The sequence below is a fragment of the Talpa europaea genome, assembly GCF_964194135.1.
Source record: "Talpa europaea genome assembly, chromosome: 11".
NCBI lineage: Eukaryota > Metazoa > Chordata > Mammalia > Eulipotyphla > Talpidae > Talpa > Talpa europaea.
In genome coordinates, this window is record NC_140078.1 from 25,416,088 (window position 1) to 25,442,671 (window position 26,584).

General features: G+C 37.0%; 1 protein-coding gene across 1 annotated transcript in view; it reads right to left on the bottom strand.

The window, feature by feature from the left end:
• Nucleotides 1–5,110: 5,110 nt before the first annotated feature.
• HAO1 (hydroxyacid oxidase 1) overlaps nucleotides 5,111–26,584 on the bottom strand; it is a gene marked incomplete at both ends in the record, with an annotated part of 52,512 nt that continues 31,038 nt past the window's right edge. The window contains 5 exons of the mRNA XM_084247470.1: nucleotides 5,111–5,181; nucleotides 7,359–7,428; nucleotides 7,623–7,781; nucleotides 15,990–16,081; nucleotides 25,826–26,001. Coding sequence (XP_084103596.1) covers nucleotides 5,111–5,181; nucleotides 7,359–7,428; nucleotides 7,623–7,781; nucleotides 15,990–16,081; nucleotides 25,826–26,001 — 568 coding nt within the window. The remainder of the gene's footprint in view (nucleotides 5,182–7,358; nucleotides 7,429–7,622; nucleotides 7,782–15,989; nucleotides 16,082–25,825; nucleotides 26,002–26,584) is intronic.

Sequence of the window (26,584 nt, forward strand, 5' to 3'; positions counted from 1 at the left end):
ACTTCTCCTGACACTAATTATTATTAAGACTTAGAATATCAGTTTAGAATTCACCATACATACTCACATACTCCACCGTGCTATGTCCTCATTTCACAGCTGATAGTCTGAGGATCCTAAGGTTAAATATGTTTCACATGGTTAGTCACTCAGAAATTCAGAATCTTTAGTGCTTTCAGGAAAATTGACTTTGGCCTTCATTTAGTTATATTAGAAAGGAAGCTCTCATTCATAATGTGAAGCATATTACATTAATGACTCTATCAATAAGAAGATGATTCCACTGTTTGAAATAGACATCAGGAGTTTTACCATAATGGAAAAAAAAATCAGCTTTAAAGATAGATGATCAGACCAGAGGACACAGGTAGGAAACCAAGCCAGTTTCTTTCCCCAATGATGCTAAATCAACTGATCAGACAAAATCAAATTTATTGCTCGCTTGACTTCCAGCCCTTGCTTTAGCATCATCCAGAATAACAGATCAGTGGTTTTGAATGTCCTGGAAAGTTTTTAGTTCAACTTATGCTCATTATCTAGAACAATGTTCAAAAACATCAGCAGAGAAGAGAAAGAGATAACTGAACAAAAATAAGCATTTTTTAATTTCCTCCAACAAACTTTAGGATTTCACATCAGGGAGGAAAGAAGATATCTATTGCTCAAGTTAGACTTGGGTAAGGACAGGAAATTGCATCTTTTAAAATAGATAAGATTTCCCTTCACATAAACATAACCTTCTATCTTTTGGATTAACATTTATATTACCTAAAATAAACCTATCCTGGTGTCATTCTCTAATTAGCATGTGACAGAATGCATGTTGAAGCAAATATAAGTTTCAAAATCATCCTCTATCTTTACAAGAAAACTTCAGACTTTCCTAAATAGGCAAACTTTATTTTGTTGCTATGCAACTGACAAGCAATACAATCCATCAGACAGTAAATAAATTACGAATTTTACAATGAGAAGTCTTTTCTCCCTGTTTGAAAACAAGCCACAACTTCCTTTCATGCTATACTAATCCACCACAGCTCTCTAAAGCTGTTTCACAAACGCCAATGTTTTGGCAAGATAAACAAGTGAATGAATAATTGCACAGCAGTGACACAGATGTAGTTTGCAAACCGCACGCTACGAAGCGTCGATGTCATTTGATTCATTCCCATTGGCCCAGAAAACTGGGCTCCCCAAGTCTAGTAGAGAGACAGAAATTTACTTCACATCCACCTTCTTCCAGATAACAGAAAATAAGCAATCTTAAACAAAAAGATTCTGGCAATATCTGTTGGCAGGCGCCCATCACTGTTACTTGTTTCAGACATGATTCTGTCTAGGAGCATAAGAGTGATTTTAGCCATTAGGGAATCATCTATGGGGACAAGATGTTACAGGCATTGAGAATTTGTGACTTATGGGCCAGACATGGGGCACAACCACATTTAACAATGCGCTCCATGTTGAATATCTGCCAACACTTAAAACATTTACATAATAATCTAGATGTTTAGCTTTTTAGAAAAATCAGAAAATAATACTGAACTTGTATTTTCAAAAAACTCAAAGAGTTAGCTTCCAACAGAAAAACTGAAAACAAAACCCGAACATCTGACCATAAGAGAATGAATAAATTGTGGGGTATTTTCAGGGGATTACTATTGAGCAAAAAAAAGAGCTAACTACAGACATAGCCAATGATATGAATGGACTTCACATAAACTATGCAAAAGAAACCCAAAACAAAATTATATATTATATGGTTCTACTTATACAAAGTTCAAGTTTGGGAAGAATTAATCAGAGGTGAGGGAATTAGCATAAGTTCACTTCTTAGAGAGGAGGTACTTTGGGGGATGATAGAAACATCCTGTATCTTGGTCTGGGTGACAGTGGTCACCTGGGTGTATATAGAAAATGTATTCACCTATGTACTTAGGTTTGAAAACTTTACATATCTCGGGGCCTCCCTGGTGACGCAAGGGGTTAAGCACCACACTATGAAGCAATCTGCAGCCTCTGCAGCACCAGTTCTATCCCCCAGTCGGCCAGGGAGCAACCCACATGGTGAGGAAGACCTCTCCTGTCTCGCCCACTGCTCCCCTCAGCAGTGTGTTTCAGTCAGTCTGCCTGTTCTGTTCCCCACTCTGTCTCTGGTGAATCCTCTCACCCCCACATCTCTGATCTGTCCCCCAGCTCTTGTACGCATAAATAAATAAATCTTAAAAAAATTAATAAAAAGAAAACTTCACATATCTCACTACAATCATTCTATACCTCAATGGGAAATAAAATCAACAACAACAACAAAAAAATCAATTGACCCAAAACAAGTTGGCCTTTGCACATGGGGCATGTCCCATGTAAATTTGTTTGTCAAATCCCACTTGACACTTCTTGCTCTAGACTAGACCTTTGGTTCACTAAGCAGATGCCCAGACAAGCAATATCAAACTCACCTGGGAGTATGTTAGAAATGCAGTTTTTCTGGCACCACCCTTCACCACTCATGCCTGTTGAATCAGAATCTATGAGAGTGAGGCCCAGCCAGCTGTGTTAAAAAGTCCTTTGAGTAAATATAGTGCGTACTTTAGTTTGAAAATCACTACTTGAGAGGACAACACACATTAGTAACACACAGGAAGGCAGACTCACTCATGTTAAACTATCCAGTCTCTATAAGTCTTCCCTTGACATAGTTCCATAAATGCAGGAACAAAAAAGTGAATTACTGCCTCAAAGTGCCATCAACATACCTTATTCCTGGCTTAGTCATCTGGTAGCTTTTAATATTTAGATTTTAAATATTAAAATTTATTTCAGTTTTTTTAATATTATCTCAGAAGCGTTTTTCAAAAAAGAGTAACATCAACTTTATACCTTTCTGATTATAGAAACAATACACATCATTAAATTTTCAGTCATATTTCGACTCTGAAAATGGAATCTACATTCAAAGAGGTAGCATGCCTCTGAGAGTCATTAAGTCATCTAGAAATGCACAAAGTAAGACTACCAACCCCCATTCCCTCATAACTTGCAAGATTTTTACTTAAAAAACCACGCATGGATCTCCCTTTGCCGGGGGAAGTTACCAAGTGTTTAGCAAGCCACCATCCAACCACATACCATAATGCAGAAATACCACAAAGGTATTTCTGAATCAGTGGGGGGTAATGAAAGAAGTAACTATAATATATCTGGTGATTGATTAAAATTAATTGAAAAAGTATAAATGAGTTATGTGATATGACAGTAAGTTTTCCTGTTTGTATTTGGAGAAAAAAAACTAAGGGGTAAAGTCATTTTTTTATCAGATTACATAATTCTTTATCATTTCTAAATAAAATTTCAGAAAGAATTATGTTTATGTCCTTCATAGTATTTAGGAATACCCTAGTACTTAGAAGAAGAAAAAGAGGAGTTGAGAGAGAGAGAAGGAAGAAATGTGGAAGTGAGGGAAAGGAGAGAAAGAAGGGATCTGAGTATACTGAAATGATGAAAAATAATTTAGCCACCATATTTTAAGGTAGTGATTCTCTCAACTATTTCATTCAATACTTCACAGTGGCTTAACAACCAGGGAGATGGTGAAAATCAATTTATAAATTGTGTTGGCTACCATACTCTGTCAAATGCCTGCTTGGGAATACATCTAAAAGTCTCTGGTGAATCCTCTCACCCTCCTGCACCTCTGGCCTATACCCCGACTCTTGTATAAAAATAAATAAATCTTTAAAAAATAAAATAAAAAATAAAAGTCATGTGGCCAGGGTTTTGAGAGATGCAACCAGCACAGCTGCAAAGGACTCCACACCCAGTGAGGGGGTCTCACACTTGGATTTTATGCTTTGTTATTGTTGGCTTGTAATGCTTCTCCATTTCATCTTTGAGTTAGTGTTTTATAAGTAAACACCAATGAGACAAAGGAAAGTGTACTGGGGATCTAAAACCTAGAATCACATTGTCCCATACTCTGCCATCTCTCCTCCCCCTGCCCTAACAGTCTCTGGCCACTGACTCACTCATCTGACCAATGATGATGCCACCCTTTACCCCAGGCAGGGTCCTGGACAACGGCACAGAAGTATCAGGGCAGGTCACAGAGCGCTGTGAGGGTCCATGCTTGCCTTATGAGCATGCGCACACCCAGGGATATATGACATTAAGTAGCAAACAAAAGACACCTTGACAGGTTAAGAGAAAAACTGTAATAGAAAGAAAAAGAGCTTTTACATTTTTTTTCAAAAATGGGTGCATGTTTTCATCTGGTATGGTCTTCACAAATTAGGTAGCTGGTCCTGCATATGACTGTAAATGGGAAAGAAGCAAAAGAAAATATAATTGGGTGATATAAGATAATGGGGTATGCATAAGGGAAATAGGAAGGTAATTAGAGATTAAAATAATTGTATTTCGTGTTGCCACAAATGGACCATATTATTTTCAAAAATGCTTTATTTCTTTCTGATTAAGAAGCAATATATAATCATAAAATACTCAGATCCATTCCAATACTAAAAACATGAACAGAAATATACAAAGATGTAGCCTAGCTCAGGATGCTAAAATATATCTAGAAAAATCAAAATTACCACCACGTTATCCCAAATCCATCAAGCGCTCCCTTCTCAGTATTATGAATCCAAATCCCCTGTCTTACCAGGCATGTCCAATCTTATGAACCAGAGTTTACAAATTAAGAACACTGTTTGAAGGACGTCTAAACACAATGCAGGTTAATAAAGTGAGATCATTATCTTCTTACCTCAGCGTTAGCTACCTCCAATTTTACCAAAGGATACCTTTTGTTTTTCAGCACTTTAGCTTGCCAGGGGATGACGTTGTCTAAACACATTTTCAATGTTTTCTTTTTAACAGTTAATATATTTTCAGGATGCAAGTCCATTTCTTTCTAAAAGGTTCCTAGGACACCCATTGAAAAGTCAAAAGCAATGAACTAAAAGGGATTGCTATTTTGTTGGAGAAGAACGACACCCTTTGTATCAAAGTGGGGAATTACAGACTGTGGTCACCCTCTGCACAGTGTCTCTTTGTCAAGTAAAACATGCTGAAAAAAATAATACAGATGGGAAAATATTGTGCACTGTCAGATCTTGGAAACAGCCAAAGGATTTTTCCTCACCAATGTCTTGTCGATGACTTTCACATTCTGGCACCCTGAAAAAATAATGCATACATTTAATATGAAATGAATGCAATAATAATCAGGCAGGTAATCGTTTTCCCAAGGAATGTAAAACTTGACAAATGTAAGGTTTATGATTCAAGGTAGGCTTGCCAAATCTTATGTGGCATGAGACCATTTTTATTACCTAAACAGTCCTTAACACAAAATGACTGGCACATATTTTTATTAACACAAAGAGTATATTCTTTCTGCCACATTTAATAGAGAGTCAGTGGCTGAAAGTTCTCTTTTAGGATATGTCTGTAGTAAATTAAAATGCATAGCAAGGATTCGCAGAATGGCATTTTTCTCCATGATGGTGTGTCCAGCAGACTCAGTGCAGCAGCCAGTGATCTCAGGAATTCTCTCTGTGGGACAATCTGGGTGACATGGATCACAGAATAGAAAACCCTTGTCGCCCTCAAATGTGGGGGAGTGGATATTTAACTCATGGTCATTCTTCACATCTAGAGGCCCATTCTAAGTCAAATTTGAAAGTCACTAGTAATAATTGTGCTTATTTATTATTTTATTCATTCATTCCACAAATTTTTACTGTATGCCAGGCAGTGGGAATACTTGCAGTGAAAACAATAGATAAAAATCCCTGCCTCGTGCTTCTTACATTCTAGAGAAAAAAAAAGACAAAAAAAATGCATGTGATTTTAAAAAGTAAATGATATGGTAGGTGATCTATGGAAAGTGATAGGGAGGGGCTATGGAAAAAGAATTAAACAATAACAACGAAGGAAAACTGGAAGTTGAGTGGTTGGGTGAAGAATGAGTTGCCATTTTCAATAGGATGGTCTGAAGGGGCTCTTTCACAAAGTACAACATAAGTGAAGAATTGAAGAATGTGAAGGAATTCATCTGGTAGACATACAGGGAAAATATTTCAAGCAGAAGGAAGAGCCGGTGCAAAAGCCCTAATGCTGAAACATGTCTGACATACTCAAGAAACAGCAAGGAGGCAAATGTTGCCTGGGCAGAATAAGGAAGGAAGGGTGACATAAGTAGGATCTGAGACCAGAGAGATGACAGGGATCAAACCACTTGATGCATTATAGACGATTGTAAGCACTTGAGAAAACCAAGAGTCACTAGAGGGTTCTTTTTGGAAGAATGACATGATCTGGATTAACATCTAAAGAACCATTCTGACTACTGTGGTCAGTGTAGACAGGAGGGGAGATAGACCAGCAGATCACTATACCCAAGAGAAGAGATGAGGATACACAGGAATGTGATCATACTATACAAGATGAAGAGAGCTAATGATGGGCCTGCCAAGGTGGTGGTGGTGGAGGTGGTAAATGAGGTCAAATATTGATTATATTTTATTTTTTTAATATTTATTTGTTTATGCATATAAGAGCTGGGGTACAGGCCAGTGGTGCAGGGGGTGAGAGGATTCACCAGAGACAGAGTGGGGAACAGAACAGGCAGATTGACTGAAACACTCAGCTGAAGGGAGCAGAGGGTGAGTCAGGAGAGGTCTGTTGTGCCATGAGGGTAGCTCCCTGGCCAGGGATCAAACTCATGCTGCAGTGGCTGCGGATAGCTTCATAGGTTGTGTCTTAACCCCTTGCACCACCAGGGAGGCTCTTGATTATATTTTAAAGATCGAGCCCCAGTGGAAGTGAGGGTATGGGAGAAAAGAAGTCAATGAGTCAAATCATTGATCTGAGCAGCTGAAAAAGGGTATTAACATGAACTGAGATTAGAGGATCTACAGATGGACTGGGTTTAATGGGAAAAGATAGCAGTTTAGTTCTGGGCAGGTAGAGTATGAGATTCTACTTAGGTATTCAAATGGAAGCATTGACTGGTTGTTAGATTTGTGTGTTTATGATATACGAGACAAGGACAAAGATGATGTAGATTTCACCTGTAAGACACTCCTATTAAAATGTGCCTAAACAAAACCTGACAAAGATGAAGGTTAAGTTACTGCCACAGACATGCACATTGTAGAGTTTTTCATTCACAGAGTGCTCTGCACTAGAGCTATAAATATGGAGCCAAATTCAATATTAATTTCACCTCAAATGATCCATGCTCCTCCCCTCAAATTCACTTATCTCCATCAAGGAGCCTGACTCAAAGATCATAGATCAGTAGAAAAAAAGAAAGTTGTGAATGCTAATGACAAGTCTTCAAGTCTTACCACTCAGAGCCATGGCCAACCGGAATTCTTCCTTTAGTATCTCAAGCACATCTTGAACACCTTTCTCTCCCTAAGCAAGTAAAAGATATAGATGTTTTGGGTAAGTCACTTTGATCTGTTTCATGTGTTGATTTTAGTTTCCAATCATCCTGTTTTATATATGTGTGGTGTGTGTGTGTGTGTTTGTGTATTTAGCAAATTATTCATTCTATTTTATATATGTGTGTAGGGTGTGTGTGTGTGTGTGTGTGTTTAGCAAATTACCTGGGAAGCTAGGCCCCAAATGACTGGTCTCCCCACAAACACAGCCTTAGCTCCCAGTGCCAGAGCTTTCAGAACATCAGTGCCTCTCCGCACACCCCCATCCAGGAAGACTTCCACCTTCCCTTCCACAGCCTCCACAATTTCTGGCAAAGCATCAATCTGTAGAGAGAAAAGATCAATAATGTGCCATTAGTATACTGAATTGTTTCATAATTGGACTTCCACAGACCACTAAGCATTGAGTAGAACTTTGCAAAAAAACTGAAAGTAGGTTTGGAATCATGAGTAAAGAAAAAGGTGCAAATGTTAGTAACTAAAAATCCACTAAATTGGGAATTGAGTGGCTTAATTTTCTTTCAAAGTCCAGGATATTTTTCTGTTTTGGATATTTAAATTTACTGATAATGACTTTTAAATATATAAACACAATTTTAAAACATAACCTCTTAACTATTTTGCATAAATACAAATATTTTGTCTAAATTGTATATTTTTGTATAAATACAAATATTTTGTATAAATATAAATTGTATATTTTTGTATAAATACAAATATTTTGTATACATACAAAGAAATGAAGTAACTTGTTCATGTAAATTATTCTGAATATTATTCATTGAAAATCAGTTGTCAAAATTTGCACTCAGTTAATAGTGGATACAGTGTGGCATAAAAATGCAAACACAGGGCCTCCCCTGGTAGCGCAGCGGTTGAGCACCGGGCTGCAAGGCTGCCTGCAGCCTCTGCAGTGCCGGTTTGTTCCCAGGCCACTGGCGAGGGTCCCACAAAAAAAAAAAAAATGCAAACACAGTTGGTGATGAAACCTTAGTCTCTAATTTCCTTGGTGGACATACTCTGCATCCAGACATATATTAGCGATCTCTCCATGAAAATATCTTTCTTGCTTTTAAAGGAATATAACCACATGTGCCATGAAGACTCTGGTCTTGATTGACAATTGATAATGGGCTTAAATTAGCACTTCGGAATACAGGAATCCCATAGAAGTTGATGCGGTGAATTGCAATATTGTTCCTGATTTTTCACACTACTTTGAGTCCACCACTAAAGGAAATTTTACAGTGTTTCCTGCTTAAAGAAACAGGGTATACTTGCTTACTCATTGACATTGCCTGGGACTTTCAACCTTCTCTAGCCAATAATATATAAGCAGAGGTAGCACAATGCCATTTCTGGGTGCAGACCTTAAAAAATCTCATGTGTTTCAACTTTGTCTTGCACCTGTGCCATTTGCTAGGAGAGGATCGTCTGTTGAGTAATGTTTCCCCTTCCCCTATGGGGCCTCAGAATATTAAAGAAGCAGAGTTGGCCCCATCAAGTCCCACTGGACCTTAAACTTGGGGCATAGCCACCGAACTTCTACCACATATAGATCACCTCCAGATGACATAAATCTTCATGGGAATAAATGCATGTTGATTTATATCACTGGGTTTTGGAATATATATTTGTGTCAATAGATAACACCACTGGCTAATAGCCAATACAGTTAATAGCTAATAATAGAAACAGTGGGCTACTTTTGATGTCTTTTAACTTGAAAATGGAAATAATCTCCGGTTATCTGTATTTCAAAATCTGTAGAAATTGCCTGCATTCATCCCCAAATATTTAGATATAAAATTAAATCCAATCCCTATTTAAAATGCATATTGAAGAAGCTACCATTCATGTGAATGCAGTTTTTCTAGAAATAATTATACTAAAAATGCTTAAAGGCTTCTCCACTTATTTCTTAAAATTTTAGAGGTTAATCTTAAATAGAGTTTTATGTTAAAAGCTGAAGGCCAAACCCAGCTACAGATTTGAAGGAAGTGAAGGCAACACTTGGCATGCAACCCCTAAATGTTTGGCAGGTAATGTGATTTTCCCCTTTTCCTTTTGGCTTTTCTGCCTTGCCAAACATGCTTTGGATCTACTTACATATGTCTCTTTACCTATACATAGTCCTCCTTTTACAAACAGGCAAGTTACATCAACATATAAATGCTACAATTTCCAAATGATGATGCAAGGTATAATTAAGCATATTTCCCCATTTGAAATCAGAACCAAAGAAAAATATTAACTAGCTTGGGTTCAATACACATTTTCAAAGTCACGCAAATCAAGTCTGTTTAGATTATTTCCAGTGCCCAACCTGGCTTAAAAGTAAACTAATAAGGATACTTAAAATATGAATCCTGGGTTATAAGATAGAACCCAGATTGGTGTTTCATTTGTCTATGGATAAGCATGTTCTAGTCATTGCTGAGCATTTTTATCTATCCTTTTCTTTTTCTTTCTGTAGCAGCAGTTTTACAGGATATGTTACCCAGAATAATTCTAAACAGAGGAGATTTCATAAATAAATACAGTAGACAAATACACTATTTTATGACTGTTAAGTTTCCTTCCTTTCTGCGAGCCACACATCTAAGAGACCATTCATTTCAGCTTTCCTTGCCTTAGTGGTTCTGCAGATAACTAATTGTGAGTTTAACTCCAGTGGAGCTATTCTACAGGAAAATATGGCAGGAATCCAATTTACTATTGCTCATTCATTCATGGATTCATCACCTTATTGAGGATGTGACGTGAAGTCATTATGCCAGATGGTGCAGGGCATGGATCAAAAGAATCCTACACAGACATGAGGAGAATCCCACAGGTATTGGATTCACAAAAAAGACTCCTCTTGTCCATCCCTGCCTTGTTCCCATCCCATCCAAGATGCTCTTTGTCCCCAAAATGACCACTTCCAGGGATTTCTCATCTCTCTACCATGCAATAGCATCCATTGTTTGACTCTTTATTGTTGGCATTTTGGACATGAAACTATTTAAAGCTTTTAAACCAAATCAGTTGAACATAAAAATAGAAAGAAGAAGAAGAAGAAGAAGAAGAAGAAGAAGAAGAAGAAGAAGAAGAAGAAGAAGAAGAAGAAGAAGAAGAAGAAGGAGAAGGAGAAGGAGAAGGAGAAGGAGAAGGAGAAGGAGAAGGAGAAGGAGAAGGAGAAGGAGAAGGAGAAGGAGAAGGAGAAGGAGAAGGAGAAGGAGAAGGAGAAGGAGAAGGAGAAGGAGAAGGAGAAGGAGAAGGAGGAGAAGGAGAAGGAGAAGGAGAAGAAGGAGAAGAAGGAGAAGAAGGAGAAGAAGGAGAAGAAGGAGAAGAAGGAGAAGAAGGAGAAGAAGGAGAAGAAGAAGGAGAAGAAGGAGAAGAAGGAGAAGAAGAAGAAGAAGAAGAAGAAGAAGAAGAAGAAGAAGAAGAAGAAGAAGAAGAAGAAGAAGAAGAAGAAGAAGAAGAAGAAGAAGAAGAAGAAGAAGAAGAAGAAGAAGAAGAAGAAGAAGAAGAAGAAGAAGAAGAAGAAGAAGAAGAAGAAGAGATAAAACCAGAGCTTTTATAAAAATGAAGAAAACAAAAGTCAGGCCACTGCTCCCAAATCCTTCCCTGACTCTACCTAACCCAACCCATCACACTTCACCAGGCAGGCCTGGGATAGGGATGGAAGGTGACGATGTTCCACTAAGTATACTTTGAAAATCACTGGTCTGTACAGGTTTGGCTGATTGTTTGCAATTACAAAAACAGTTGCAATAATCTCTATTGTTTCATCTTCATTTCCTTGTACTCTGACAGTTTAGCTACTCCCATCATGTAGGAGACATGGGGCTGGAATATTCTACTTCCCCAACCCCTTGAATCTGTACTAGCATCGTGACTTGCTGTCACCAACAGAATGTGCGAGAAGTAACAGTGTGCTGACTGTAAGCCTCCATCTCAAGAGGCTTTGCATATTTGCTCTTACTCTCTAGGAAACCTTCCTCATGAACCCCTGACCACCCAAAGTGCTAGATGTGGGACAATGCAGAGCCATGCCTGCTAGGTCCTACTACAACAGCCTGCCCTACTAGACACAAGTGACCACACAGCATATGAGAAAGACCAGAGAAAAATGACCAGTAGATCTCAGCCCACATTGAGAACCAAGAAATATTTGAAATGAGTATAAATAGCTACTGAATTTCAGCAGCAACTTTTTTTTTAAAGATTTATTTATTTATTTATACAAGCACTGGGTACAGTCAGAAGTGCGGGAGGGTGAGAGAATTCACCAGAGCCAGAGGGGAGAACAGAGCAGGCAAACTTACTGAAATACACTGCTGAGGGGAGCAGCAGGCACGGCAGGAGAGGTCTGTGTGCCATGTGGGACCCTTGCCAGCGGCCGGGGATCTAGCCGGTGGCTGGGGATCAAACCGGTGCTGCAGAGGCTGTGGGCAGCTTCACAGCCCAGCGCTCAACCGCTATGCCACCGGGGAGGCCCTCTGCAGCAACTTTTAAAGTGGTTTGTTATACAGCAAAATCAAGTGTTTTTCAAATGGATGGATCCCTTTTTAAAGCAAAATGTACCCGAGGACTCAATTTAGGAAACACTTGACTTAAGAACCCAATACTAAGTTTATGAAAATTCTTTGCAATTGAGAATTTTCACTAGAAAAGAATGTCCTATCTTTAAACTTAAGATAGTTTGGGCCCAGTTAGTATAAGAAAAAAATTGACCAAAAAAAATGTCCCTAAGTTTCAGACTCCAGGAAATCCATTTTTAGATACCAGTGTGAGATGTTTCAGTACTACAGATTTTGGAAATTAATTTGATTGCCATATTGTTCTTTAATTCAAGAACCCTGTTGTCACATCTTACCTAGGAGGTAAGGACCTTGACATGAACTTAATTTTAACTCCTTTTGGGGATAGTAGAGATTTGGCAGTGGATCTCAGTAGTATGGAATTAAGATGAACTGAAGTCAAACTCCTGTCAAGGACGGACTCCCAGGGATAGGTACCTGGAGCCCCATGAGAAACAGAAATGCAGAAAGTCTATAGCTTTCTTTTCGAAACCAGCACAACACTATGAAGAGTCTCAGCTTGAAAGTTTGAATGACTTTATCACTTAGCTCTAATTCTTAGACAAGGTTGGACCAGGAATAGAAGCCAAGACACTAGACTCCATTTCAGTACTCTTCCGGTGACATCATTCTACCTCTTTGACTCTGACTTATGACGTCACATAATCTGCAGGGTGGCAGTTATTCAGTACACCTACTGAAAAGCTTTATATCACCATCGCCTTCAAGCCTTTTAGCACTCACCTCAAAACCCACACACTGAGGGAAAAACATGTTCATAAATGGAATCTTTTCTCACATTTCTCTCATCATCATGGGTCTTAAATCTGCTCTAAAGTATGAAGCAAAACTCAAGTAGGCATCCCCTCTCTTGCACAGAGAAGGGAGAGTCTTGAAAGGGGGGAAAAAAAAAAAAACAGGCTCCGAGACCACAACTCAAAAAGCCCTTTTAGATAACTTTCCATATCCCCTCAGCCAGAAGGAAATAAACCACACCATTTAGATATTTTTCCCTTAAACTCTGGTTAGATTTGATTTCAGTGGATTTAGATTTTATTTTTAGAAAACAAACTTAATTTGGCCCACACACTAAGTCTATGTCTTCATACACAAGAGAGACATAAATCTCTAAAGAAATTTTGAGCTATAACCTACTTCTTACTGCCCAGAGGAAGGCTTCATTCTCCACCTTCATTTACCTGCAGGCAACAGTTAATACTCCCTAAAAAGATGTGTCTCTATAAGTAAAACTGAATAGGAAAGAGTTGAAAACTTCCAGTTTTATTATTTAAATTCTTGACTGTGTAAATTCAAGCAAAGCAAACTTATTTGATTCGTTCCTACCATTAGTGTTTTAGGAAAAACTATGAGCTGTAGTATGTATACCCAGTAGTCCCTCGAAGCCATTCACTCTGCCCTAAAACCTACACAACTGGTCTATGGTTTACTTAAATCAACCTGCTGGTTCAACAAAACAATAACTTGCTATAACTTGACTAAATATTTGTTCTACTCTACTTCCAATTATTTGAATAAATTTAGTCATTCCAATTAAAGCCAGCCATATAATAACTATAATTGAACAGCATTGATAAAAAGGAAAAAATGTAAATGATGAGTCACTTCAGAGATGGTGTTCTGGAAAGCACAACATTATTTTGTGTGCATAAACATTTATACTTATATATGTTTTAGTTTTATTACATGAGTCTAACTTATCCTATGATAATCAGATTCTAGACTACTAAAGTTTTTTTAAAGATTTATTTTTTATTTATGCATACAAGAACTGGGGTGTAGGCCAGAGGTGCGGGGGGCAGTGAGAGGATTCACAGAGACAGAGTGGGGAGCAGAACAGGTGGATCTACTGAAATACACTGCTAAGGGAGCAGCAGGCAAGATAGAAGAGGTTTGCTGCACTATGTGGGTGTAAAGGCAGGACAGGCCACAGTGCAGGTTTTCTAGGATCCAGCAGACCAGGTAAAGGAGGAGTCAGAGTCCTCAGTGGTTTTGCAGGTTTTTATTGGGATTACCAGGTATATGGCAGGCAGGGATGCTGGGGGGCTGGCAGGCCTCCCAGCCCCCAGAAAATCCTCACTCTATCTGGGCTCTCTCTGGCGTTCTCTCTGCTTCTCTTCTCTAGGCTTCTGCTTCTCTCTCTGCTTCTCTCGGCTTCTCTTCTCTAGGCTTCTGCTTCTCTCTCTGCTTCTCTTGGCTTCTCTTTTGGCTTCTACTGGCATTCCCATGACACCGCCCTTAAAAATCCCAGTCTCAGCCCAGGTGAATGCCATCTACCTACACCCACACCCTATTCCAGGTGCCCGCCATCAGGCATGAATTCAGGACCGCAAGGATCCATCATCTATCCTGATGGCGGGAGGGCAGAAAAGCCTGACATTTTTCCTTACCCTACAGTGGGTTAGCTCCCTGGCCAGGGATCAAACTTAGGCCATAGTGGCTGGCGATAGCTTTATAGCACTGAGAGGTTAACCCCTGTGTCACCAGGGAGAACCCTAGACTATTACCGTTTAAAAGACACGAGCCAAATTAAAAGATGAGGAAGCTAAGATTTGAAAAGGAAACTAATTCCCTCTACCCCATGGTAGTTGAGGCCCCTCTTTCTCTTCTCAGCTATTATTCAGGCCACCTAACTTCCTGCCTCCTTGTCATGACAAAATCCAATTTATAAGAATCACTACTGCTAAATTAAGGCTTGACTTTTGCATATCCAGTGACTCATAATACATTAAGAGCCTGCTCCCATATCAGTGCAGGAAAGCAGATTTCCAGGGTCTCCCCTACTTCCATCAGACACTGCAAACAAAATGAGTTGCTTGGAATACCCCAAACATATCTTACTCTTTTCCATTTCACATTTCTCCTCACATCTCTAAAAACAGGTCCAACAGAGGAAAAAGTGGACAGTGTATAAGATAACTTTCCAACAACCACCCCCACTCCATTTACAGCTCCTGGTATATTCTGGAACACAAATCCCATGAAATCCACCTGAAGATATGTCTCTATCTCCATGACTTTTGACCTTAATCTTAAAATCTGCCCCAATGTCTCTGTTGGTTTTCTTGGCTCTTGCTCTTGGGTCTCTTGGGACTAACTGCTCTTTTTCAGTTTTAACTGTCCCATACCTTCCTGACCAGTTTTGTTTACTTTTGTTTCTAGAAACCAGATTCTGACTTGCCTCATACTGTGCTTACAGCAAATAAAAACCATAGATGCCTGTTGGGATATCCTCATTAGCTTAAAAGAAACACTATTATAGTTCCTCTGGTACCCTCCCTACCCCCATGCCCAGAGTTTCTGATAATTGCTTTAGGGAGCATCTGGGCATTAGGTATCTTTGAAGTTCCTAAGGTGATTTCAATGTGCAACCAAGGTAGTTAATACATGACTCAATTAGTGTGATCTCGTCACCTCACCTAATTCTCTTCACCTGAACCACAGGATTTCTATCTCCTTCCCCCATTCACCCATTTACTCTCTCTCTAGAATTTTCAACCCCTACCTCAATGGAAAGTTCCAGTCTTTTCGCTCATCTTGACGTCTAATAATTGTACCAATAATCTTAAATTTCACTTAAGCCTTATGTTGTTACTACAATTGTTTGTTAGCTCTTCTTTGGACTTTCATGGAATAATCTTTTTTTTTTCCAAACTCTATATTACATTATCCATTAGTTTACCTATATAATCCTGGCCTGCAAATAATTTATTATCTAACAGAGACTTTCACAAGCTTACAAATAAATGCAATGGGCTAGTTAAAGATCTAATTTAGACAGTTATGTGTCACTAATCTTAAAATCCAAGTTCTTATATTTTTACACTTATTTCACCTTTAATGTTCACTACAAAAATATATACTCAGAAAAGACAGACAGAGAGAGTCAAAACCACGGCAGAAATGGGAACTCCAAAGAGAAATTCCTGCATTTGCTGAAACTCACTGTGGCTGGCACCCCATCGAGTTGTCGAGCCCCGTGATTTGACACCAAGATCCCATCCAAGCCATGTTTAACTGCCTTCCTCGCATCATCACCTAGAAAGGGCAAGACAACCATCATATGAAAACAGCAACTTACTGGAAAGATTGGGTTTGGCTGTTGCAGCATCCATTAAAGGGAACCAGCCCTCACACATAATACCTTGCTTGAAACCATTAGCAGTGAAATACACCCACAGGTCAGATCAAGAGTAGTAGTGGTAGTTTCCTTGGTCCAAAAAAAAAAAAAAAAAAAAAAAGCAGCATCCACAACAATTTATGAAGTAAAACTATCAGTTGATCAGCTGGTTATTTTTTATTATTAATAAGAGCATATCGTTCAGCATTTAGCAGAATTACTCCTCTACAATTTGGATAGCATCAAAGAATATGTAAATGGCAAGAACTTTACGTGTAACAACAAGTATTTCAGAAACACTCTTTACCAGGTAGTTATAACTTCATAATCATTTTAAGTTATACCATTCTATAATTAAATGTATTTTGCCCATTAAAGTATAGAAAAAAATGTATCATTATGACTTTATGTTACGTCTTTAACCCAGCTTCAAAATACAATTTTAAATTATAGTTTAGTTTAATTTTTTTAATTATAAAAAATTAAAAAATATAGTTTAAAAAAATTTTTAAGTATAGTTTAAAAATATGTTCTCTTAAATCAATTTCTAACTTTTTAAATAGTTTTTCAAATTATTCAAACCTTTCAGTTGTTCTACCTAATCTATTTAAATCACCTGAATTTCCTTCTGGAAACAAACTTTGGATTCCTTTTCCTTCTCTGGCTACTCTCAAGGCCTGCTGCTAATCTACATCCTACACAATTGCTCCCACTCTCTGGGTTGAATCTCTTGTAGTCTGGTCTGATGATGCCTACATTTGGTTTATGTTTTCATTTTGTTTGTAGTACTTTACTTTGTAACTACCTAAAAAAGGATTCATGGGAGGTAAACTTACAGGGTACTATAACTTCACTTGTGTTTGAAATGAAATTGGGTTAGGGGTGATATTCTAGATTGAAAAATTTTCCTTAGAACCTTAAAGACATTACTCCATTGTCTTTTAGTGTTCTTTGTTGTTGACAAGATTGATGCATTTGACTTTGTAAATTTCCTTTGTAAAGAACTTGTTTTATGTTATTTTTTCTTCCTCTTTATTTTTTCCTGATTTTCATAGAGGAAATAATGAGCTGTAATTTGTTTTCTCAATTGAATGACTTATGTCTCCAGCATCCAGACATTGTCTGTCTTTAATAATTTCCTCCCTGCCTCTTTCTTTTGTTGTTTCTATTGGAAACACCTATCATTGGATAGTGGATATTTTAAAGTGTCTTTAAGCCTCTCCTTTACTCAATCATACTTTTCTTTCTATTTGTATTATTGTTTTATGTATTAGGGAATAACATTGACTATTCAAGCAATTATTAATTTCATAAATTGTATTTTTAATCTTTTGGAACTCTCTTTTACCTTCTCTTTTTCTTTCCAGGCATATTCTTCTTATTTGGTTATATTTCCCTGAGCCTATCATTTAAAATTTTTTTAATTATTTTCTTGTTTTATTTCATTCCTCAAGGTTCAGCTTTTCTGTAGTTTAATCTTGGTCTTTTATATTTTGATATTTCTGATATAACTTCTGTTGGTAAATTTCCACTCATATTTAAGGAATAAAGATTGGGGAGCAGCTAAATTCTTCCTAGACTATTTCATAAATAAATTTCTCTCCTGCCAAGGCTTTGCTTGGAGTAGAAATTCTTTCTTAGGCTCCTTATATAGGATATATGAAGATAGAGCAAGAAAAGTGAGCCAAGAGGCTATTGAACTATAAGTCCCTCAAGTGTCAGAATGAGGACAATATGTCATCTTGTAAAAATTAAGACAACAATATGTCATCTTGTAAATGCTATTCAACAAGAGTTTGTCCCAGACATCAATTTATTACTTCAGAAAGAATAAAGATACTAAACCAAATTTGCCCATTGGTGTACAAAATAATGAGGGGGGGCATCAAGATTGCTGACTGGTGCTATATAATCACAAGCAAAACTCCAATTAACCCCCTTGCTTTTCCTGTCACCAATTTTCTGTTCTAATCTCCATCACACTTGCAGACTAGACACCTAGAGTCTCAGGAATTCCATTTTATGACTTTTCCCTTGTTTTCTCCAGGGTTCCCTCTGAAACCCTATGCTGCCTAAACAGCATTTTTCTTGTCTTTTTCTCCAATCAACATGCTCCCTTATATTTGCTTATTTTATAAAGTTCTTTAAGTTCTCATTTGGTTGTGTCTCTTGTCTTCTTTTGCTTTGCTGTCATAGGCTCATGTATTTTTTTTTAAAGATTTATTTATTTATTTGTTTGTTTGTTTGTTTATTTATTTATACAAGCACTGGGTACAGTCAGAAGCGCGGGAGGGTGAGAGAATTCACTAGAGTCAGAGCAGGGAGCAGAGCAGGCAGAAGGACCAAGGTACACTGCTGAGGGGAGCAGCGGGTGGCAGGAAAGGCCTGCGCGCCATGTGGGACCCTCCTCTGGTGGCCGGGGAGCAGCCGGGGATCGAACCGGCACCACAGAGGCCGCAGGCAGCTTCGCAACCCAGAGCTCAACCGCTGCGCCACCAGGGAGGCCCAGGCGCAGGTATTTTTGGGGTCTTGTCTGATGAGAAAGTACACCTGTATTCTGTTAATCATTTTGAACCAGAAAACCAGTACATTATCATTTAAAATGTGTTATATGCCTCAATAGAGTGCTGCCCTATAGAGCTTTCTGTGATGATAGAAATATATGGAAATATACCACTCAAATAGCTGGAAGTATAAAATTAAATATAAAGCAACAAGAAAAAATAAAGAAATAAATTAGATCTGTAGAGTTCAACATAGTAGCCACTAGCCACATGTAACCACTGAGTAACAGAAATATGGCATTTTGTCTGAGGAGCTGGAATTTTACTTTTATTTAACTTCAATTAATTTAAATAGCCACATTTGGCTATTTGTTGGCATATTGGACTGTTCAGTGTCAATGCTTGCATGAATTTGTGTATTCCCACAAAGAGACCCAGTATGGCACTTTATAAAAGTATACATATAACCTTAACACACAATGTAAAATATACTTGGAATTGGTGAGGTTTATTCTGGTTATCTACTTATTTGCATTATAGCAAATATCAAATAAAAAGTGAATATGTATACACTGCAATATTTTTGAACCCTATGATTGAGGAGGTATGCAGTCCTCAAATTCAGATGTCTGCAACTGTTTAGTTGCAACCTATGTTTTCAGAAAATGAATACTGTCAATAAATTGATGCTATCTAGTGACAAAGTGATTATGTGCTTTGGCTTGTGGTCAGTCAACCTAGATCTGAAGCCATGCACCTGGTATTTTCATGTTATGTAAGTGGCTTTCTCTGCATATTAGAGTACAACCCACATATGATTGACATATGGATTAAATGAGTTAAAAGTGTGCATAGAAAATCCTTGACACATGTTCTGCACTCAGTTAAATATTAACTATTATTGTTTTGATCTGATAGCATGAGGCATGTAAACTGAAAAGATTAGTAGGTAGAGGAAGATTCATGGACTGAATGTTTTTAGTAAGTCTGTTTGAGTTCTGTTTATAACAATATATTTGCATCACAGTCAGGATTACAATTATAAAGAAAATTTAATTTGAAGTAAGTGCTACAAAGTAACAGTTTATCTTCTATCATTTCATGAGGTTTTCTATGTTTCACCAGGCAATGCTGGAAATGTTGGGGGAAAAGATAAAATGGTTTACTCAGAAGGTAGAATAGTAAGTATCTAGAAAAATAAAGAACAATTTATGACTAGATGTGAGCCTCTTTCTTTAGCTAATTATGGAAACTTATTCAGAGTTTTATTTTAACATAGAGAGAAAAACAATATTGCTTTATTTTTTAAAAAAATAGTGATTTATTTTTATTTTTTACTTTAATGTTAATCTGTTAATTTTTTTCTTTCATTTTTTTTCTTTTATATATATATATATAAAACATCATTTTTCAGGGAAATGCAAATCAAAACTACAATGAGATGCCATCTTACACAGGTGAGAATGGCACGTATTAAAAAACTAGCTACAGGGGGCCTCCCCTGGCGGCACAATGGTTGAGCACTGGGTTGTGAGGCTGCCCACAGCCTCTGCAATGCCAGCTCAATCCTCGGCCACCGGCAAGGGTCCCAGGAAAAAAAAAAAAACAAAAACTAGCTACAACAAATGTTGTTGAGGATGTGGAGAAAAAGGAACTCTCCAGCACTGCTGGTGGGAGTGCAAACTGGTCCAACCAATATGGAAAGCTGTGTGGAGATTCCAGAGATTTATTTATTTTTATACAAAAGCTGGGATTCAGGCCAGAGGTGCAGGAGGGTGAGAGGATCCACCAGAGACAGAGCAGGGAGCAGAACAGGCAGACTGACTGAAACACACTGCTGAGGGGAGCAGAGGTTGAGACAGGAGAGGTCTGCTGCACCATGTGGGAATCTCCCTGGCAGCTGGGAATTGAACCTCCCCTGCAGAGGCTGCAGACAGCTTCACAGTGCTGTGCTCAATCCACTGCACCACCAGGGAAGCCCCAAAACAATATTGCTTTAATGAATGGGTCAAAATTTTCTGACTTAGCAAAATGTTCATGAATTTTTTGTATTTTTATTAATCCTTAGAGTATATTGGTGTGACATACCACATTTGTTAATTTGCCACTTAATACATTATTTGCCATCTTATTAATACATTATTTCCATGATTAATCTAAAAGACCTAAGTGAATATAAATACTCTAAATTTACTCTCAAGCCCTAGGAGCTTTTTATCCAGAACTCTGTTTATCTCACAGGAGTTTAGAGTAACTAAATCTTAGATGGCAGCAGTTTTTAACACTATATAGGCACATTGAATGAATATTCATTGAGCATATCTTGAAAATAAATATTCTGTTCATATATATATGAAGATGTAGTTAGTTTCTAAGAAACAAAATACCTTTATGGAAGTAAGACAGCTGAGTTAGATTTTTTTTTTTAATTTTTAAAAGAACTCTTGAAAAATATTATGCCTTTTTTTTGTTAGCAGAAGTATTGAAAAAGACCAACTCCTCAAATACGTGTTTGGAGTTTGTATTGAAGTTTTCCAAGGGCAGAGTTTAACCACAAGAGATTATATCTTCAGTTCAATTTGCATTCATTAAAATGTAATTCTTTTTTTTAACAGGAGATTTTTCTAGATATATTTTTTATTGGACTCTAATTGAAAATTCCATTATTGTCTGAGAATATACTTTATACAACTTCTTTTCCTTTATACTTATTGGGACTTTCTTTATGGCCCAAAATATATCTTGGTAAATTGTCTGTTTGCATGTAAAAGAAGTTCTTTTTTTTTTTTTTCATTTAGGCTCATTGTTGCTCATTTTTCACAAGAAAAATCCTTGACATCTTTTTTATAAAATGCAATACTTAAAATTGTGGTAAGGGGGGAATGTTTCATTAAGACCTTTCCAGCTGCTTAAGATTTCCTGTTCCTGCAAACATAATCTGTACTTCTCTGATAAAATTAAAATGAAAGAGGATGGGTGACTTTCAGTCAAAACATACAACATTTGACTGATGATCTGTGAAATAACAAGAACTAGATTTCCCAGAACTAGCTCCGCCATCCCCAATCTCATATTCAGATTAAGCATATGCAGTACTTGATGCAGTTGTCATAGAGATGAGTCTTGTTTGTTAAATAAATGAAATGAATAGTTACAGAAAAATTAGACAATGTAAACTGTATATGTATAAATAAGTTATTTCCTTTGATGCCAAATGCCCCATCTGTCTTTCTCTTATGTTTGAGCTCTCTCTAAATAGGATTTTACTCAATAAACATTTGGGATATCTGCTATATGCAAAACATGAAAATATGTAGAAAAAAAGTCACATAATCCATATAGATGAGAAGAAAAGAGGGGCAATGGTGGTGGTAGTGGTCCCAGATGAAATAACCATGGGAAGGTACACCATGTTCGTGGATTGGAAGAATTAACACTGTTAAAATGGTCATGTTACTTATGGCAATTTATAAGCTCAACATGATACCTATTAAAATCTCAATGGATTTTTTTCAAGGAAAAGAACAAACAATTGTAAAAATTATTTGGATCATAAAATACTTAAAAGAAAACATAGGCGATATGCTATTGGACATCAACCACAGAGATATATTAGGGATGTATCCTCAATGGTAAGAGATGCAGTAACAAAAATAAACATGAGGAGCTACATCAAACTAAAAAGATTTTATACCTCAAAAGAAATTATCACCTGTATAAAAAGGCAACCTATAGACTGGAAGAAGACATCTGCACATCACACATTGACAAAAGGTTAATTTCAAATCTACATAAAGTGCCTCTATTGCTGAATAACAACAACAACAACAAAAACAAAAACAAATAACATTAAAAAAAGGCAAAAGATGCAAATAAACACTACTCCAAAGAAGACATTCAGATGGCCTACACATACATTCAACATCACATATTATAAAGAAAATGCAAATCAAAAGCACCATGAGATATCACCTTACCCCTGTGAAAATGGCCTATATCAAGCCAAAGCTCTCCTGAAAAAAAAAAAAAAAGAAGAAAGAAAGGAATGAGGCATCACACTCCTAGACTTCAATCTATACTACAAAGCCATAATAATCAAAACTGCATAGTACTGGAACAAGAACAGACACACAGACCAATGGAACCAATAGAAAATCCAGAAATAAACCCACAGATTTACAATCAACTGATCTTTGACAAAGAAGCAAAGAATATGCAATGGAGCAAAGAAAATTTGTTCAATAAATGGTGTTGGGAAAACTGGGTAACTACATGCAAAAGAATGAAGTGTGACTACTACCTCATACCATGTACAAAAACCAACTCAAAATGGATTAAAGAACTAGACATAAGACCTGAAACCATAAAATATATAGAAGGAAATATAGGTGAAACACTGCATGACATACACCTCAGTAACATCTTTAAAGACTCATCACCCAAAGCAGTGATAGCAAAAGCAAAGATAAACAGCTGGGACTACATCAAATTAAAGAGCTTCTGCACAGCAAAAGAGACGGTAACCAAAACAAAGAGACACCCCAACAATTGGGAGAAAATTTTTGCACACAACACTAATGATAAAGGACTGATCACAAAAATCTACAAAGAGCTGATGAGACTCTACAAAAACAAAGCAAATAATCCACTCAAAAAATGGGCAGAAGAGCTGAAAAGAAACTTCTCCAAAGAGGAAATGGAAATGGCCAACAAGCATATGAAAAAATGTTCAGCATTACTTGCAATCAGGGAAATGAAAATCAAAACTACAGTGAGATACCATCTTACACCAGTGAGAATGACACATATTAAAAATAACTAGCTATAACAAATGTTGGCGAGGATGTGGAGAAAAAGGAACTCTCCTGCCCTGGTGGTGGGAGTGCAAACTGGTCCAACCACTATGGAACGATGTGTAAAGATTCCTCAACCTGTTAAGATGGAGCTTCCATATGATCCAGCAATTCCAGTCCTAGGTATTTACCCAAAGGACACAGAAACATTAATTCAAAAGGGCACCTGCACCCCTATGTTTATAGCAGCACTATTCACAATACCTAAGCTATGGAAACAACCCAAATGCCCAAAAATAGATGACTTGATCAAGAAGATGTGGAACATAGACACCATGGAATATTACTCAGCAATCAAAAAAGATAAACTCATGCAATTTGCAGCAACATGGATGGAGCTGGAAGGGATCATGCTCAGCAAAATAAGCCAGAAAGAAAAAGAAAAATACCGGATGGTCTCACTCATAGCAGGGATTTAGAAAACCTAAATATGGGACCAGGAAAAAGAATAATTATAATAAAATAAAAATCAAAATCAACAAGCAACTATAAACCAGAGACACACTATGGGGGGTGGGAGAGGGAGTAGAATCAGAACAAGGAGGGTGGGAATTGTACAGGGACTATAACCAAGATGAAAATGCATACATTGTGCAATAATGAAGAATGATACAAAAATGTATAAAATTAAAAAAAATTTAAAAAAAGAAAATGGCCTATATCATAAGAATGGAGACAACAAATTTTGGCAAAGATGTGGGGGTAAAGAAACATTTATCCACTATTGACAGGAATGTAATTTGGTGCAACCACTATGGAAAATGGCATGGAGACACATTTAAAAAATAAAAATGGAAATATCATATGATTCAGCAATACTACTGCTAGGTATTTACTCAAATAATATGAAAACTCTAATCTGAAAAGATTTATGCAATCTTATCTTTACAGCAACATTATCCACCATAGCCAAGTCATAAAACCAACCAAAGTGCACAATGACACATGATTGGATAAAGAAATTAGAATATAACCTCAATGGAATACTATTCAGCTATTAACAAACATGAATTAGTGCCTTTTGGGATCAAATAAAATGAGGTAATTATGTTAAGTGATATATGTCAGAAAGTGAAAGACAGATACCAATGGCTTCACTTATTTGTGGAATATAAATAACCAAAAAACACATACTGGTAAAGCACAGCAAAAACAATTCTTACACTCCATGGAAAATAACATGGTTACCACAGGGAATCAGGGGAGAAAGGAAAGGTGAGGGGAACCAATAGGTGATGGGCATGGGAGTTTTGGTGGAAGGTAAGAGAAGTGTGTGCACATATGAAGGTATGAAAATGTATCCCCAAAGTTATATAGATATGTAAATGACTGACAAATTAATACCAAAAAATTAATTAAATTGGGGTCATGTGTGTCATACATATTCAAGTAAACCTGCAAAAAAAGTTTTAATTCTGAGTCACAACCATGTTAACCCTTAGATAAGTAAACAGAATCATTCCAAAGCCACTTAAAAACATCTCTGTTAAAATAATATTTTTTGTCAGGTATCTATATAACTGTACAAAAGAAATGTTTTCAAAGGCAGGAAAATCTGCCTTTGTGGGTGAACACATTTAACTCCAAATTATTATAGTCTTTGGTCCCTCCCTGTGGGATTTGAATGCACTGGTATCAAGTCCCTTAATACCCACAGCTTGATATTTGAAGATTTTAATGATCTGGTCATCAGTTCTTCACAGGGAAGTAATTTGGGATTCACCACTGGTCATCAGTTCTTCACAGGGAGGTAATTTGGGATTCACCACATTCAGTTATCAGTTCTAATCATTGGTACTTGGAGTGATAAGAAGAAAAATTAAAAAGGCTCATAAAACAGGTCTGGTTATCATAATATCATTCTTGGTATTATATGGTTTCTTGTTGGTCTGAAGGCAACTAACTATTGAAGTTTTCAGTCAAAGCTCAAGACTTTCTACCAAGATCTTGCTACCTAGATCTTGCCAAATTCCATGATTTGGTGATAGCTCCAAAATAGATAGATAGATAGATAGATAGATAGATAGATAGATAGATAGATAGACAGACAGACAGTATCTCAATATTTTGAAAAAACTAACTTCCTACTTCTTGAAAAAGTAATGTTACTTACGTCATACATTTCTTCAGAATATTCCCTTTAAACAAGGAGACATTTGCTGATGTAAAAGGGGAGAATTGAGAGAGGTTGTCTCTTTCTATTTTCACATTAATTTTTTCTGATTATTTTCTTTTAAAAATGTCATGATCATATCCAGCAGACACCAGTACGTCAGTATGAACTCACACAGAGAAATAAACAAACCTCTCAGAATGCCTTTTGCAACAATTGGCAGTGAAGTCAATCCCCTCAGCCACTTCATATCCTCCCAGCTGATAGATGGGTCTATTGCTTTAGCCACATAAGTAGCAAGTCCACTGTTGTCTCCAAAATTTTCTTTAGGAGAAAATGATAAATCATTGGTTTCAAAATTTTTCATTCTGAAATAAAGAGATAGGAAAAATAAGAAACTTCCCAAAACTAGAGCTACCTTTACGAAGAATTATTCAATGAAAAAAAAGTTATTCTTCAAATTGTAGTCCACTCTTCAACCACCTATTGGTTGGTCACATGCATATTTTCCATGTTTTGATGGAGGATTCCAGGCTGAATGTGACGATCTAGAGGGCTTAATTGATTACTGAATGTTTCTCTTACATCTTAGGCTGTGTTTCTATAAATAAATCCATTTCAAGGAAGAGTGTATGGCCAAATTCAAATATCTGTACCTTTTTAAAACCACTTATAAAGACAGAAATAAACCATACTATTTTCAGCCAGCAATTCATATTAAACATAAAGATGAACATTTACATGGTATATTGAAATTTACGATCACACACACAAAAAAAAAAAAAAACTTTAGAAAATACTCTATGACTCCTATTTTAAATAGTAAAAAACAAACCAGAACTGCAGAACAAGATGTCCCTGAGCATAAAACTAGCTAAGGCAGAATTTGGGCTCCAAATTGGGCCTCTTAACTCCTAATTATACTCTCAGTCCTCAGACCTCAGATGGATT